Raw genomic sequence first — 15,330 nt, 5'->3', positions numbered from 1 at the left:
AAGGCAGGGGGCAGGGAGAGAGACTGGCAACTGTCTGGAAAAGAAGGCAAGAAACAGATTTTGAAGGACCTTAAATGCCCAGCTAGGTCTGAATATTCATCTAGAGGTGATACAAGACCATCACAAGTTATTTTGCCTTGAGGAGAGTGACAGAGAGTGTCCTGCTCACTAGATACTCACTTCTCACCCCTGGAGTCACTCCATCTCCAGGCAGAATCCGGTGATGTCTGCTGCTTTTCTCTCTCTTGTCCATGTGGCTGGAGACAAAAGGCTTGGACATGATGGGTTAGCAAGCTGGTGGCAGCTTTGCAGAGGGACCATCTTGGACAGCAAAGAGATCCAACCAGTCCATCCTAAAGGAAATTAATCCTGAATATTCATTGGAAGAGTGAAGCTGAAACTCCAATACTTTGACCACCTGATGCGAAGAACCGACTCATTTGAAAAGACCCTGATGCGGGGAAAGATTGAAGGCGGGAGGAGAAGGGGTTGACAGAGGATGTGATGGATGGATGGCATCACCGACTCAATGGACATGAATTTGAGCAAGCTCCGCGAGTTGGTGATGGACAGGGAGGCCTGGTGTGCTGCAGCCCAAGGGGTTGCAAAGAGTCAGACACGGACTGAGCGACTGAACTGAACTGAACTGATTGTGATTTGAGTGCTTGCTTGTTACTGTCACTTAGCCTGTTCTACGCTGACTAATACAAGAAGGCACTCTGAGAACCATAAGCACAGGTGTGGCCTTCAATACCTTTCCTTCTCCACCGTCCTCTGACACTGGCGTTGAGAGCCCAACTTTATAGACGAAGGGCAGAAAAGTGGGGGGGATTCAACAGATCTCAAGACAGCTGACAGGTAACAGAACAGAGCCTCAAGCCCAGCTCTGTCTGATTCCAAGAGTTTTTTCACTTCATAGGATTCCTTAATATCTGGCATGAGCACCAGTGACAGAAATCAAGGTAATTTTCCGTGACATGTAGATGAAAAAGTTAGGTTTAATTCGTTTTGAGTTTATTTGAAGGCGTATTGGAATAAACATGTAATCTGTACATCAAACCAGTGATTTCATGGCTATCATTTCAAATTAGGAGGAGAAATTTTTGCCCAAAAATGAGTTGCTTTAAAGTTAGCACGATTCATTTAAAAAAATAGGAAAGATACATGTGCCAAAGAATTGATGCTTTCGAGCTATGGTATTGGTGAAGACTCTTGAGAGTCTCTTGGACATCAAGGAGATCAAACAAGTCAATCCTAAAGGAAATCAAGCCTGAGTATTCATTGGAAGGACTGATGCTGAAGCTGAAACTCCAATACTTTGGCCACCTGATTCGAAGAGCCATCTCATTGGGAAAGATCGTGATGCTGGGAAAGATGAAGACAGGAGGAGAAGGAGACGACAGAGGATGAGATGGTTGGATGGCATCACCAATTCAATGGACATGAATTTGAGCAAGCTCCGGGAGGTGGTGATGGACAAGGAAGCCTGGCGTGCTGCAGTCCGTGAGGTCGCAAAGAGCTGGACATGACTGGGTGACTGAACAACCACAACAAATGTGGATCCAGGAAATGGTGACGATGGTTTGGAAGGAGGAAGGGGACAGGCACCCGCGGACTGCGCTGCATCTAGAGATCCCGGGTTTGCTCTTCAGGAAAAGAACGGAGCGTGGGGCACAGGATGGGGAGTCCTGCGGGCCTTCCCCCCTGACCCACACTCTGCCCAGAGGCCTCTCGGTGGATCATGAACACTCTCTCTTGGATAAAACACTAAAGGCTTTAAGTCTCTGGAAACCCGAGGAGTGTGAAAACAAGGAGGAGGGAACGGGGGAGCCCTTCATGAGCAGCCTCGGTGAAGGCGCCTCAACGCACTGTTTCTCCTTGGCCAAGACCAGACACGCTGTGCCCCATTCTGATTCCTGGCATAAAACGTTTCACATTTTAAAAACACAAATATTTAGTTTCTTTCCTCAATGTATATATTTAACATCCAGGTCTCCTCCCCTTCCCCAAGCTCCCGCTATGGAATGTTAAAGCTGCCCCTTTGGGGGAAACCCATCTCTGTTCCTGAAAACCTACCTGTAGCATATTTCTGTGGCTTCGCTAATGAGCAAAGTGACACAGAGAAGGCTCTTGTGTTCCTCCCAGGAGCCCATAGACCTGCCATTCAGAGATGGAGCTGAAAGAGCTATTTCACGGGCCCAGCCGTGGCCCTGGCCAAGAGGGCTTTGTACCCTGTCCGTGGCGAGAGGGGTGGTGGTGGGCGAGGAGACTCCAGCTCACGTTCTGCTCGTCCACCTTCAGGAGGGGAGTGGTGGGGGACACTCGCTATCGGTCACCATCACCCACCCCTGTCTGACCTTTGCTGGTTAACATGGAAATGGACCCAGGTCTTCCCCAGTTCTTCTTTTAATTCCTTTCTTCATTTGCTCACCAGAGATCTGTGATAGGCCTGGGGAGTTCACTGGTGATGAGACAGATAAGACCCTCACAGGGAGGGAGCTGACATCCTCTGGAGCAGGGTGGGGGTGGCAGTGGGGGAGCAGGTCCTATATTCATAACACAATTTTGGGAAGTGATAGGGGCCACAGGGACCATGCCCTGTGGCATCTCGGGAGGACAGTAGCAGACTTACAAGTTGCAGAGAGACAAGAAGTCAGCTTCAGCAGATTGCAGGAGGTGGTGAATTGTGCAAAAGTGAAACTAAAATGAAAAGTCAGAAGGTTTTAAGTTCCTTGTTCCCTAAAATAGGGGCAAAGGGGAATGAGACCTGATTTCTAAGCTTGGCTCTAAACAGGCTGGGTGGCTTCATGCAAGTCAAGAACCTCTCTGCGCCTGTTTCCTCATCTGACAAATGGGTGCTGACCTCACAGGTTTGCTGGGGGACAAAAGACATAGAGTGATGTAGTGAGTGATTGTGCCACGTCACATGCACAGGGCACTGTTACCTTCATTATTCCTGAAGGTTGTGACAATGTTGCTTGAGTCAGCTGTGCCTGGCAATCACTTTTTAAAAAATATCCCTACATTTCCTTTTATGGAGGTGTAATTTATACACAGTGAAATCACAGGTCGTAGGTATTGGTAGTTACACCTCCCAAAAGATGATGGTCCTTCAGCCCTAGAATCTCCACTTTCATCCTCTCACTGACTCCTCACATGGCTCCAGTGAGGCCGGCAAGCCAAGAGCCACCATTCCCTTGTCGTCTTGCATGGCAACAAGCTGAGGCTCAGAGAGGCTAAGTCACCAGCCCCAAGTTACACAGTTGGTGAGCAGCAGAAGTGAATTTGAACCTGGGTCTCTCAGATGGTCAAGCCCATGCTCTCTCTATCTCATCAACTACTAGATCTGCAAATGACACCACCCTTTTGGCAGAAAGCGAAGAGGAACTAAAGAGCCTCTTGATGAAAGTCAAAGAGGAGAACAAAAAAGCTGGCTTAAAGCTCAACATTCAAAAAACCAAGATCAGGGCATCTGGTCCCATCACGTCATGGCAAATGGAAGGGGAAATAATGGAAACAGTGACAGACTTTACTTTCTTGGGCTCCAAAATCACTGCAGATGGTTACTGCAATAATGAAATTGAAAGACGCTTGCTCCTTGGAAGAAAAGCTATGACAAACCTATACAGCATATTAAAAAGCAGAGACATTACTTTACAGACAGTAGTCATGTATGGATGTGAGAGTTGGACCATAAAGAAAGCTGAGTGCCAAAGAACTGATGCTTTTGAACTGTGGTGTTGAAGAAGGCTGTGGAGAGTCCCTTGGACTGCAAGGAGATCCAACCAGTCCATCCTTAAAGGAGATCAGTCCTGAATATTCATTGGAAGGACTGATGCTGAAGCTGAAACTTCAATACTTTGTCCACCTGATGCGAAGAACTGACTGCTTAGAAAAGACCCTAATGCTGGGAAAGATTGAAGGCAGGAGGAGAAGGGGATGACAGAGGATGAGATGGTTGGATGGCATCACAGGCTCAATGGACATGAGTTTGAGAAAGCTCTGGGAGTTGGTGATGGACATGGAGGCCTGGCATGCTGCAGACTATGGGATCCCAAAGAGTCAGGCATGACTGAGTGACTGAACTGAACTGGACCTAGATGCAATGATGGGGGCCCTTCCTGGTTATATTTCTTTATTTATAAGCCTTTAGTTTTGCCTCATCTGTGCAGACCCTGGACTGGGCCCGGATGCACAGATGAATCAACCAGACACTTATCCACACACCGATGAGATGGACAAGGTACAGAAGCACAGGGAAGGGGTCCTAACCCAGGAAAGTGGGGAGAGAGATGGGCAGGGAGAAGGCCCCTCCACCAAGCTTCCCCCATGCAAGCAGGGTGCCTGAGAGCTCTGGCCTGTGGTCCTTTTCTGGCACTGACACTCACCTGCACTTAAGATACTTCAAAACTCTGGTTTTCAGTTCCTCATCTGGGAAGTGGGGGTAATAGGATTGGTTGCCTCCAAGGGTTGTCCAGAGAATTCGATGAGATGGTTCATATAAGACTCCTTGCCCTGGGAGGTGGGCACCGTTAGCATCGCCACCTTTTTGAGGAGGCACAGAGAGGTGAAGCAACCTGCCCACAGTCACACAGCAAGTAGAGAGCACACCCGGGTCATCTGGCTCCTGCGTCTGTGCTCCCAGCCATTTTCCTACTGCCCTGCTCCTAGCGTGCTGTGCTCAGTTGTCTCCGACTCTTTGCGAACCCCGTGAACTGTAGCCCACCAGGCTCCTCTGTCCATGGGGATTCTCCAGGCAAGAAGACTGGAGTGGGCTGCCCTGCCCTTTCTAAGGCATCTACCCAACCCAGGGATCGAACCCAGGTCTTCTGCATTGTAAATGGATTCTTTACTCTCTGAGCCACCACAGAAGCCTGCCCCGCTCCTACAAGGGGCTTATGTACATGTTTGCTCCGATACGACTCTGATTGTTAGGCAGAGAGTGATCAGGAGGAGGGGACATCATGGGCAGATGGTCCTACGTGGGCAGAGGCTTGAGGAGCACTCAGATCCAGGCTTGGCTGGAGGGCAGGGTGTGTGTGGAGAGGCAGCGGACAGGACAGCCAAGGCTGGAGACAGGAAACTGGGGCTGGAGTTGTAGGTGGGAGAAGAGTATTGGTGTGGGATGAGGGCGCCAGGCAGGGCTGGGGTGTGAGGCTGTTGGACTCAGGTTTACCTGGGCCCAGTCTGACAGCTTCGGGCCAGCGCAGGCTCCGGGCCCTGGAGGAGCCACCCTCCACCCACCTGATATTTCCTGGATTCCAGCTGCAGTTTCTGCAGGCAAAGGCGCCCTTGTGGTCGGAGGGGCCTCTGGAGCCCAGGCGGGGTGACTCCCTCCCTCCCTCCCTGGCACACACACCTCCATTCAGCCTGGGTCCGCCCTCCAAGGGGGCTGACCCCACGTTAGTGGGGGGCCTGCCTGACTGGGAGGCTGGACCAGCAGGCAGAGAGGTTGATAAGGCCTGGCCCCCACTGGCCCTCACGACTTTGCTGCTACTGCCCGCGTGCCAGAACCATGAGTGCACTCAGCGGCCCCCGCCTCGTGCTCTGCGGCCTGCTGCTGCTGCTGTTCCAGGCCCCATGCGCCCCTGGCCTCGCTCCCCTGTCCAGAGGTGAGGGGGTCCCATGTGAGCTGGGGGACACCGGGCACTGAGACAGACAGAGGCTAAACGGGATCCAGGATGGAGGTGGGTGGGGGAGGCAGGGGTGTCCCACAGAGCTGACCCAGGAGCAGACAGAGATGGTGACAAATGCAAGGACCAGGGTGCGGTGACTCTGTCTGTTCTGTGCTGAGGGGGCACGAGATGGCTTCTCTGAGCCTGTCTCTGGGCTTCGCAGCTCCTGGTCTGTCCTCAGGGACCACGCATCCTGCAGGGACCTTGGTCTTCTGGGTCACCAAGGGCGCAGCCTGCTGACACCTAGGGCTGCAACCAGGCCCAGGGCTGAGCTCATGACTCTCTGATGACTGCAGATCTGGGGGTGGGGAGTGGGGCGGGGTGGTGGGCAAGATGACATTCCTCCTTCCACCAGCCCTTCCAGCATATTCTGGGCTGGGCTCTCCATGAGCTGTACCACTCTGAGTTTCAGCTGTGGGGACAGAGTCCTAGGATGCCAAGCTCCTCTTGTGCAGATGGGGAAACTGAGGCCAGAGAGGGGAGAACCTGTCTAAGACCACACAGTGAGCAAGAAAGCCTCAGAGCCTTGTGGCTCCTGGTCCACTGTCCCACAGTGTGACCAATGCCCTCTCCATCTCTGGGCCTCAGCTAGTGGGGACCAGGAAGACAAGCTGCAAGGTAATCTCTGAGGTCCCTTGAGGACCTCTGATGTCTGGGCCTGGGGCACAGTGGCTGGGAGATAGGACTGTCCACACACCTTGTCTTTCTTGACTTTTCCTGCACCCCTGCTTGGGAGCAGCCCAGATTTAGTGTGGACAGAGTGCAGACTTCTGTACTGGCTGCAGGGCCAGGCCAGTGATAACATCAAACATTAAGCCTATCCTCCCCTCCAGGCGGATGAGAAAAGTGAAGCTTCAAAGCGGCAGTGATCTGCCCAAGGCCACAGAATGGCCGAGCTGGGATTCGGAATCCCTCTCCCTCGCTTGGGCTCTGTGTCCCTCTTAGCACGTGGTGCTGCCTCCCAGGCTATCTGGAAAGACATCGTTCCTTTGGGGTGTGTCTTGGGGGCCCACTTGGTCAGACTGCCACGGTGGCCACGGGGATCTCCTGCTGTTTTTCCTGTTTTAGATACCAGCCAGCAGGCTCTGTGGGATTGAGGCAAACTGGGTGACTTTGCTGATTCTCTTTGATGCTCAGATGAAAGAGCCCACGTTGATGGGTGCTGCATTAGCTTTCAAGGCTGTGCCCACCGAAGGGCCGACTCTCAGTTCCCTCCTGCCCAGGCAGGGCAAAGAGAATCCCTTGCTTACACTCTGGGCTGAAAGCTGAGATGTGAAGGCTATCTTCTCCTTTGCTGCCTCTGAGAACCTGGCATGCCCAGCCCTGAGCTGGCACCTTACACATATTTTTGCTTGTCCTCAAAGGATTCTGTAAGGAAGGGATCGCCTGCCCATTGTACAGATAGGAAACTGAGGCTCAGAGAGGAGAAGGCGCCATTTGAACCTCTGTCTTTCCTATGGGCTGAGCTGGGGGCCTCTGGCAAGTTGCTGGCCTGAGTGTCCCCATGCTGACAGTAGGACCCAGCCAGGCTGATTCATGTCTGGTCTACTCTGCCTGAAGCCTCAGGTCTAGACCTAAGGAGCCCCTGGTGCTCTGTTCCTTTGTCTTGAGTAACTCTGCTCCATCCTCCCAACCTTTGCCCCCTGCCAGGGCACCTCTGCCGGACCCGGCCCACCGACCTGGTGTTCGTCGTCGACAGCTCACGCAGCGTGCGGCCCGTGGAGTTTGAGAAGGTGAAGGTGTTCCTGTCCCAGGTCATCGAGTCGCTGGACGTGGGGCCCAATGCCACCCGCGTGGGCCTGGTCAACTACGCCAGCTCCGTGAAGCAGGAGTTCCCGCTGCGGGCCCACAGCTCCAAGGCCGAGCTGCTGCAGGCTGTGCGCCGCATCCAGCCACTGTCCACGGGCACCATGACGGGTCTGGCCATCCACTTCGCCATCACCAAGGCCTTAAGCGATGCAGAGGGCGGTCGTCCCAGGTCCCCCGACATCAGCAAGGTAGGGGCTCACAGGAGCGTGGCAGCCTGCGGCAATGAAGAGATACAGCTAGGTTTTCAGAGGCAGGAGCCTCGGCCTCTGGAGGGAAGGAGATTGTACAAGGCTGCTCCCCAGGGGGCCCAGGGTAAGGATACTAAAAATAGTGCTGCCCCCTCTGGCTTCTTATCAAGAATCATCTCAGGGGGTCTCACCACACCCCCTTTATCCAGATAAAGAAACATGGGCTCTGGAAGGTGAGCTGTATTTCTAAGCCAGGCCCATCAGGTCACCAAGACAGGGGTTGGGCACCTGGGCCAGGGGAGGAAACTCAGGAATCAGAAGCAGACTCAGGAATCAGAAGCAGACTCAGGAATCAGAAGCAGACTCAGGTCAGAAGCAGAAAAGCAGCCAAGGGGGCGGGACGCTGAGTCCCAGGCTCCTACAGAGCAGTGAGGAGGACCTGACTTAGGGCAGACTGGGCAGGAGGTGGATAAGGGCTAGCCTGAGGACCAGGGTCCATTCCTGTGGCCCTTTCCCAGATACAGCACACAGCGGACTTGTGGGAGGGGAAGTGTTTTCCTCCTAGGGAAGTTAGTGTCTTGGGGAATGGAGGGAGAAAAGACAGCATCTTCCTTCATTCTGTGGGCATCTATACGGGTACCGCCTCTCTCCCAGGGTATTCAAGCGCAGACGGGCAGAAGAGAGGAAAAACTGCCATTCTATAGCTTCTGCCTCCCTCTGGTGGCCAAAAGGTAGAACTGCACGGTGTTGAGTACAGAGGTTTGGCCCTGCCCTCGCAAGCCCCCCAGGCTGACAGAGGAGAGGTGGCTCTGCCCTCAGAGGTCACAGAGCTGTCTGATGGAGGAGGAGACACCCAGAAGCCCTAGTCAGATGGAAGAGCACCTTAGCCAGGCCTCTCACTCAGAGGAAACCTTTCTCCTCTTCCACTATCCTGATATTGGTGGTGGTGGCAGTCATATCCACCTGCCACCGAATAGCTGTGTGACCTGGGCTCGCCACTCCGCCCCTCCGGGTCAATCTCCTCTTATGTCAACCGTCCTGGGGTGTTTGGGGGGGTGCTATTGGAGGACCAAGTGGTCCACCCAGCGTGGGGAGGGAGGCCAGGTCCTCGCACGTCCCTCGTCTGCGTTGCAGGTGGTCATCGTGGTGACGGACGGGAGGCCCCAGGACAGCGTGCGGGATGTGTCTGCGCGGGCCCGGGCCAGCGGCATCGAGCTGTTCGCCATCGGCGTGGGCCGCGTGGACAAGGCCACGCTGCAGCAGATCGCCAGCGAGCCGCAGGATGAGCACGTCGACTACGTGGAGAGCTACAGCGTCATCGAGAAGCTGTCCAAGAAGTTCCAGGAGGCCTTCTGCTGTGCGCGGGGCGGCGGGGGGCAGGCGATGGACCAGGCTGGGGGTGGTGCTGGGGGACCAGAGATGGCAGAGAGGCGGTCGGGTGCCTGGGCGGGGCCAGGGTAGGGGCGGGGCTGAGAATGGACACTTGGGGCGGAGCCTGGGAAGGCGGTGGCCTATACGGGGCGGGGACTGAGACTGAGACCACACTGGGGTCGGGGCCAGGGCCTTATCTGGGCTGATCCCCGCCCAGTCAGAGGTTGAGGGACTTGGGGAGGAGGTGACTCTCAAAAGAGCTTTTTTTCCTTTTTTTTTTTGGAGAGTCCTGGCCGGGAACACAGGCCTAAAAAATCCTGTGCTATTTGGCTGCGGGGTGTGTATGTGTGTGTGTGGTGGTGATGCGGGGGTGGTCGTTGGGGTGCCAGAGTCTTTTGTGATGTGGGAAGGTCTGAGGGGGCCTGGGCATTGGGGTGGAGAAAGTTTAGAACCTTTTGTGGAGTGGAGGCGGGCAGTGCAAGGATTCTTCTCCACGTGTAAAACAAGTCTCAGAAGAGCCTGAATCTAACTGTGAGAATTCTAGGCCATAATGCGCAGTACCACAAATCTGGTATTTCACAAACATTTGTTGAGCGTCTTCTGTGTGCTGTGTTCACTGCTGCATGTTTTGTTCTAGTCATTTGGAATAGAACAGTGAACAAAAGGGATTTAGGCCCTGCCCTTGTGGCCTATACCATTTCAGCAGGAAGCTTTAATTTATTATCAGCAATGTCACCGTCTCCAGGGATGTCAGCCCAGCTGCAGTGATTCTGGCCTGGGTTGAGGGTCTGGAACCCCACCCGGGTGAGGACTTGAGTGTCCCTGAGCGTGTGAGGGGTCATCCTGGCTGAGACATCCAAGGCCCAGCGACTGTGATTCTGTCTCCTCTCATCCCTGCAGTGGTGTCAGACCTGTGTGCCACGGGCGATCATGACTGTGAGCAGGTGTGTATCAGCTCCCCAGGCTCCTACACCTGTGCCTGCCGCGAGGGCTTCACCCTGAACAGTGACGGCAAGACATGCAATGGTCAGTGGGCCCGACACAGGCAGCCCGGGGAGGGTGGCGGGGAGGGGATGGGGCCTTGGCCAGTCCCCAGGAAGCCCACCCGAGCCTCCCTGCTTCTTACTTCTGGACCAATCTGCAATAGACCTCTTCTATGGACTTGTGGACGCAGAGAGGGAAGGAGAGCGTGGGATGAACTGAGAGAGTAGTATGGACGAATAGGCACTCCAGTGTGTAAAGCAGATAGCTAGTGGGGAGCTTCTGTGGCTTCCCAGGTGGCTCAGTGGTAAAGAATCTGCCTGCCAATACAGGCACTGCAGGAGATACAGCTCGGATCCCTGGGTGGGGAAGATCCCCTGGAGGGGGAAATGGCAACCCTCTTTAGTATTCTATCCAGGATAATCACATGGACAGAGGAGCCTGGTGGACTGCACAGTCCCTGGGGTCATAAAAGGTTGGACACGACCGAGTGACTTAGCAGGCAGGCAGGGGAAGCTGCCGTGGAGCGCAGGGAGGTCAGCTCAGTGCCCTGTGATGCCTCGAGGGGTGGGATGGTGGGTGGGAGGGAGACTAAAGAGGCTTGTGTATACATGATTCATGCTGTTGTGCAGCAGAAACTAACACGACGTTGTAAAGCAATTATCCTCCAGTTTAAAAGAAACAGATGCCGTCTAGAGCTTGGTGTTTGCAGTTCTCTTCCCACTGTCCCTCTTTCTGCCACCGTGGATGTTGGGTTTAGTGTGGTGGATAGAGTTATATAGTTTTGAGCTCACATCTTGATGCCACTACTTCTGAGCTGTGTGATTTAACAGCGTTTAGAGATTCAAGTTTCAATGCTGTCAAAGGGGACCAGGAGCTTAGGCTCCCCAGAGGGAGTTTTGAGGCCCAAATGGGATGATCTTCTGAACAGCTCTTGGGTGTGGTGGGTACCCAGCCAGTGGCTGGGATGAATGACCGTATCCTTAAGCTTCACCTCCCTGCCTTCCTCCCCTCTCCAGTCTGCAACGGTGGCGGGGGCAGTTCGGCCACTGACCTGGTCTTCCTCATTGATGGGTCCAAGAGTGTACGGCCGGAGAACTTTGAGCTGGTGAAGAAGTTCATCAACCAGATTGTGGACACACTGGATGTATCGGACAAGTTGGCCCAGGTGGGGCTGGTACAGTACTCAAGCTCTGTACGCCAGGAGTTCCCGCTGGGCCGCTTCCACACCAAGAAGGACATCAAGGCAGCCGTGCGGAACATGTCCTACATGGAGAAGGGCACCATGACTGGGGCGGCCCTCAAGTACCTCATCGACAATTCCTTCACTGTGTCCAGCGGGGCTAGGCCTGGTGCCCAGAAGGTGGGCATTGTCTTCACTGATGGCCGGAGCCAGGACTACATTAATGATGCTGCCAAGAAAGCCAAGGACCTTGGTAGGTGCTGCTGGGACCCTGAACACCACCACTGGCCAGGGGTACACACGGAATAGCTCAGTTTCAGTTTAGCTTAGTGTCTGTTCTGATGAGTGCCCTAAACCCAGGTTCCATATAAATGAGATTTGTCCAACTCTTTCTTATACTGATGAGAAAACTGAAGCCCCAGAAGAGTAAGTGGCTTGTTCTGATGGTCTTTTGGTAAGTGAGGCTTGGAACTTTTCCAGTCAAATATTCCCAAGAGCAATATTCCCATCTGTTGGCAGGCAACCCCACTTTGGGACAAGCCTGAGTCTCAACTTTATCACCTATTAAAGGAAAATAATAGCAACCAGTAGATGCATATTATAAGGGTTACATGAGATTACAAAGTTCTCAGTACAAGGAGTCAGTACAAGTCTGATGTATGGTAGCATCTCAGTAAATGTTGATTTCTTCATTGTCTTTGTCCCAGGCATTGTGCCTGAAATGCCAGCATCTGCCACCAGAAGGTGACTGGTTTTGAGTGCCTGGGCATTCCCCAGATTTAGCCATGGTTGCCTGTCCCCATGTGAAAGTGAAGTGAAGTGAAAGTCACTCAGTTGTTTTCGTCTCTTTGTAACCCTATAGACTATACAGGCCAGAATGCTGGAGAGGGTAGCTTTTCCCTTCTCCAGGGGATCTTCCCAACCCAGGGATCGAACCCAGGTCTCCTGCATTGCAGGCAGATTCTTTACCAGCTGAGCCACAAAGGAAGCCCAACAATACTGGAGTGGGTAGCCTATCCCTTCTCCAGAGGATCTTCCTGACCTAGGAATTTAACCGGGGTTCCCTGCATTGCAGGCAGATTCCTTCCCAACTGGGCTATCAAGAAAGCTGCCTGTCCCCATGGCCACCATTACTTACTTTGTTCCTCTTGGTAGGCTTTAAAATGTTTGCTGTGGGTGTGGGCAATGCCGTGGAGGATGAGCTGAGGGAAATCGCCTCAGAGCCCGTGGCAGAGCACTATTTCTACACAGCTGACTTCAAGACCATCAACCAGATTGGCAAGAAGTTGCAGAAGAGGATCTGTGTGGGTGAGTGAGACCAGAAAGGGCACTGCTGGGAGGAGCAGGTGGGGCTCTGACGATACGTGTGTGTGTGTAACCATCCTGGACTAGATATGGGTGGGGAAAACAGGAGCTGGGATAGCATCACGAGCTGGCAGAACTGGGAGGAGGGCTGACCAATCTGACTTTTCAGTTTAGTCACTCAGTCATGTCCGACTCTGCGACCCCATGGACTGCATGCCAGACTTCCCTGTCCTTCACCATCTCCTGGAGTTTGCTCAAACTCATGTCTGTTGAGTCGGTGATGCCATCCAACCATCTCATCCTCTGTCATCCCCTTCTCCTCCTGCCTTCAATCTTTCCCAGCATCAGAGTCTTTTCCAGTGAGCCAGTTCTTCACATCAAGTGGACAAAATATTGCAGCTTCAGCTTCAGCATCAGTCCTTTCAATGAATATTCAGGACTGATTTCCTTTAAGGTTGACTGGTTTGATCTCCTTGCAGTCCAAGGGACTCTCAAGAGTTTTCTCTAACACCACAGTTCAAAAGCATCAATTCTTCGGTGCTCAGCTTTCTTTATAGTCCAACTCTCACTTCCATATATGACTGGAATGAATACATGGCTGGAAAAACCATAGTTTTGACTAGATGGATCTTTGTCAGTAAAATAATGTGTCTGCTTTTTAATATGCTGTCTAGGTTTGTCATAGCTTTTCTTCCAAGGAGCAAGTGTCTTTTAATTTCATGGCTGCAGTCACCATCTGCAGGGATTTTGGAGCCCAAGAAAATAAAGTCTGTCACTGTTTCAATTGTTTCCCCATCTATTTGCCATGAAGTGATGGGAATGGAGGCCATGATCTTCGTTTTTTGAATGTCGAGTTTTAAGCCAGCTTTTTCACTCTCCTTTTCTCCTCTGTCTGATTTTTTACAACCAGCAAACGTGTACCGACTGCTCTTCCACAAGTGGCACTGTTCTCAGTGCTCTCCAGATGTGAAATCATTTAACCCTACTTGGTAGGAATATTGTTATTCCCATTTTAGAGACAGGAAAACCAAGGCCAGAGGGGTGGAACAACTCAGTAACTGGAGGAGCCAGGATCTGAACCCTGCTTCCTCTCCTTGTTCCCAGTGGTAAAGAGTGTAGATTCCCCAGTCAGACAGGCCTGGGTTTGCATGTTTGCTTTGACACTAACTAGCTGCTGGCTCTGGGCAAGTTGTTTTCCTTCTCGAGCTCTTCATTTGTAAAATGGGATTAATGACTTCAGACCCAAAGAGTTGGGGTGAGGAGTCACCAAGATGACCTTGGCGCCCCTGACTACAGCGTCCTGCACATCGTAGGTGACCGGGGTTGGGGAGGCTGTTTTGGAGTTCTTTATCAGGGTTTTGAGGGGTCAGGAAGACATGCAGGGATCGCCCCCTCCGTCACTCCTGGGAGCTCTGTCTCAAGACCTCTACCTGTCTCTCTGCCTTCTTGCATATCCCAGGTCCCACACTCCCCAAGGCACTCCAGTTCTGGCCCTGAGCAGTGACTACCCGTCTCCCCGGCAAGCAGTCACTCACCATCTCCTTTCCCTTTCCCCACTTTCTGCCCACCCCAGAGGAAGACCCGTGTGCCTGTGAGTCCATCATGAAATTCCAGACCAAAGTGGAGGGGCTGCTGCAGGCCCTGACCCGGAAGCATATCCTTTCCCAGAAGCCTCTGCGAGGAGGGGGAGAAGTCAGGTGGGCCCTGTGGGGCAGGGGGAGGAAAGCCCTGCCCCTTGTGTGGTGTGGTTGGGCAGGCTCCTGCTGAAGACGGGCTGGATCCTGGCCCAGGAGGCTGGCCCTGGCTTTGGTACTGACAGAGGAGAGGCAGAAACCAAGAGCTAGAACCTGGGCACACACAGAGTCCTGGACACAGTCAGGAAAACATGGTGCCTGCGGACTCCGCTTTCTCAGGCGCTGGGTGACCTGCCTACCCACCAGACTCCTCTCAAATGGGGCTGCACCCCGCACAGCTCCCCGGGCTCAGGCAGGACTCGGCGGGTACCCAGCAGGCATAAACCTGCACCTGGGCAGGGCTGGGCTTTCCAGACCCACCGTAACTGCCGGCTTGTTTTTGGAAAGCGCCATCCTGAGGGCCGTTGATGGGTAAGTTTTGACACTGGTGAGAGCGCCCACTATGGGGAGGGATGAGAGAAAGTCTTGGAAGCAGGGCCCTGAGGGCAGGTGCACCCTGTCCCTGCCCTGCTCTGGTCAGCCCTCACCTCTCCTTAACTCCCAGTCCACTGGAAGCTGTGAGTAAGCGGCTGGCCATCCTGGAGAACAGAATCGTCTAAGGCCGCCTGTCCCCAGCGCAGCGCATGGAGCCCTGCATGTGTCCCCTGGAGCCCGAGTTTAGTCTAGCTTTGCCAGTTCAGCGAGGGGGGTTCGGGAGGGATGGGGGCCCAGGACGGGACTGGGCTTCTTCCTCTTTCACCCTTCGAGCCTGGGGGGAATGTGCGTTTGAGTGTGTGTGCTGGGAGAGTGCGCCTGTCTGGGAGTGTGTGTGTGTGTGTGTGTGTCTGTGTGTACGCCCAAGGGTAGGCATGTGACTAGGAACATGAGTGAGGAACATGACTAGGAACACGGGGTGAGTGTGGGAGGAACTGCGTTTGCATTTTTTTTTAATCAAAAGCTTAATATATTCCTGTTTTTTTTCAGTTCACTCTTTCTTGACTGTGAGTGCTGTGAATTTCTTTTCTGGTTTCTCTATTCCCTTTTGAAAAACCATTAAATGTGATTTAACGTAAGCACTGAATGAGGCTGGCGGCCGTGTGGTCATCTGGGGGGCAGGAGGAAGGACTGTGGGGGTGGCAGGTGAT

General features: G+C 53.3%; 1 protein-coding gene across 1 annotated transcript; it reads left to right on the top strand.

The window, feature by feature from the left end:
• Positions 1 to 5,515: 5,515 nt before the first annotated feature.
• MATN1 (matrilin 1) lies at positions 5,516 to 14,872 on the top strand. The gene is made up of 8 exons (XM_020882781.2): positions 5,516 to 5,612; positions 7,326 to 7,672; positions 8,807 to 9,029; positions 9,944 to 10,069; positions 11,044 to 11,460; positions 12,363 to 12,515; positions 14,086 to 14,166; positions 14,756 to 14,872. The coding sequence occupies exons 1-8, from the start codon at positions 5,516 to 5,518 to the stop codon at positions 14,803 to 14,805; spliced, it is 1,494 nt and encodes a 497-aa protein (XP_020738440.1). The 3' UTR covers positions 14,806 to 14,872.
• The last annotated feature ends 458 nt before the right edge of the window (positions 14,873 to 15,330 follow it).

This window comes from Odocoileus virginianus, chromosome 30 (assembly GCF_023699985.2).
Source record: "Odocoileus virginianus isolate 20LAN1187 ecotype Illinois chromosome 30, Ovbor_1.2, whole genome shotgun sequence".
In the NCBI taxonomy this organism is placed as follows: Eukaryota; Metazoa; Chordata; class Mammalia; order Artiodactyla; family Cervidae; genus Odocoileus; species Odocoileus virginianus.
The sequence above is the reverse complement of the archived record's forward strand: the minus strand, read 5'-3'. Positions and strand labels throughout refer to the sequence as shown.

Bases quoted from the DNA above. Each gene is read 5' to 3' on its own strand.
- MATN1 (XM_020882781.2), top strand. From the start codon at position 5,516: ATGAGTGCACTCAGCGGCCCCCGCCTCGTGCTCTGCGGCCTGCTGCTG. The intron at 7,673-8,806 runs GTAGGGGCTCAC...TCTGCGTTGCAG, and splicing joins GGTCCCCCGACATCAGCAAG to GTGGTCATCGTGGTGACGGA. The intron at 9,030-9,943 runs GTGCGCGGGGCG...TCATCCCTGCAG, and splicing joins GTTCCAGGAGGCCTTCTGCT to TGGTGTCAGACCTGTGTGCC.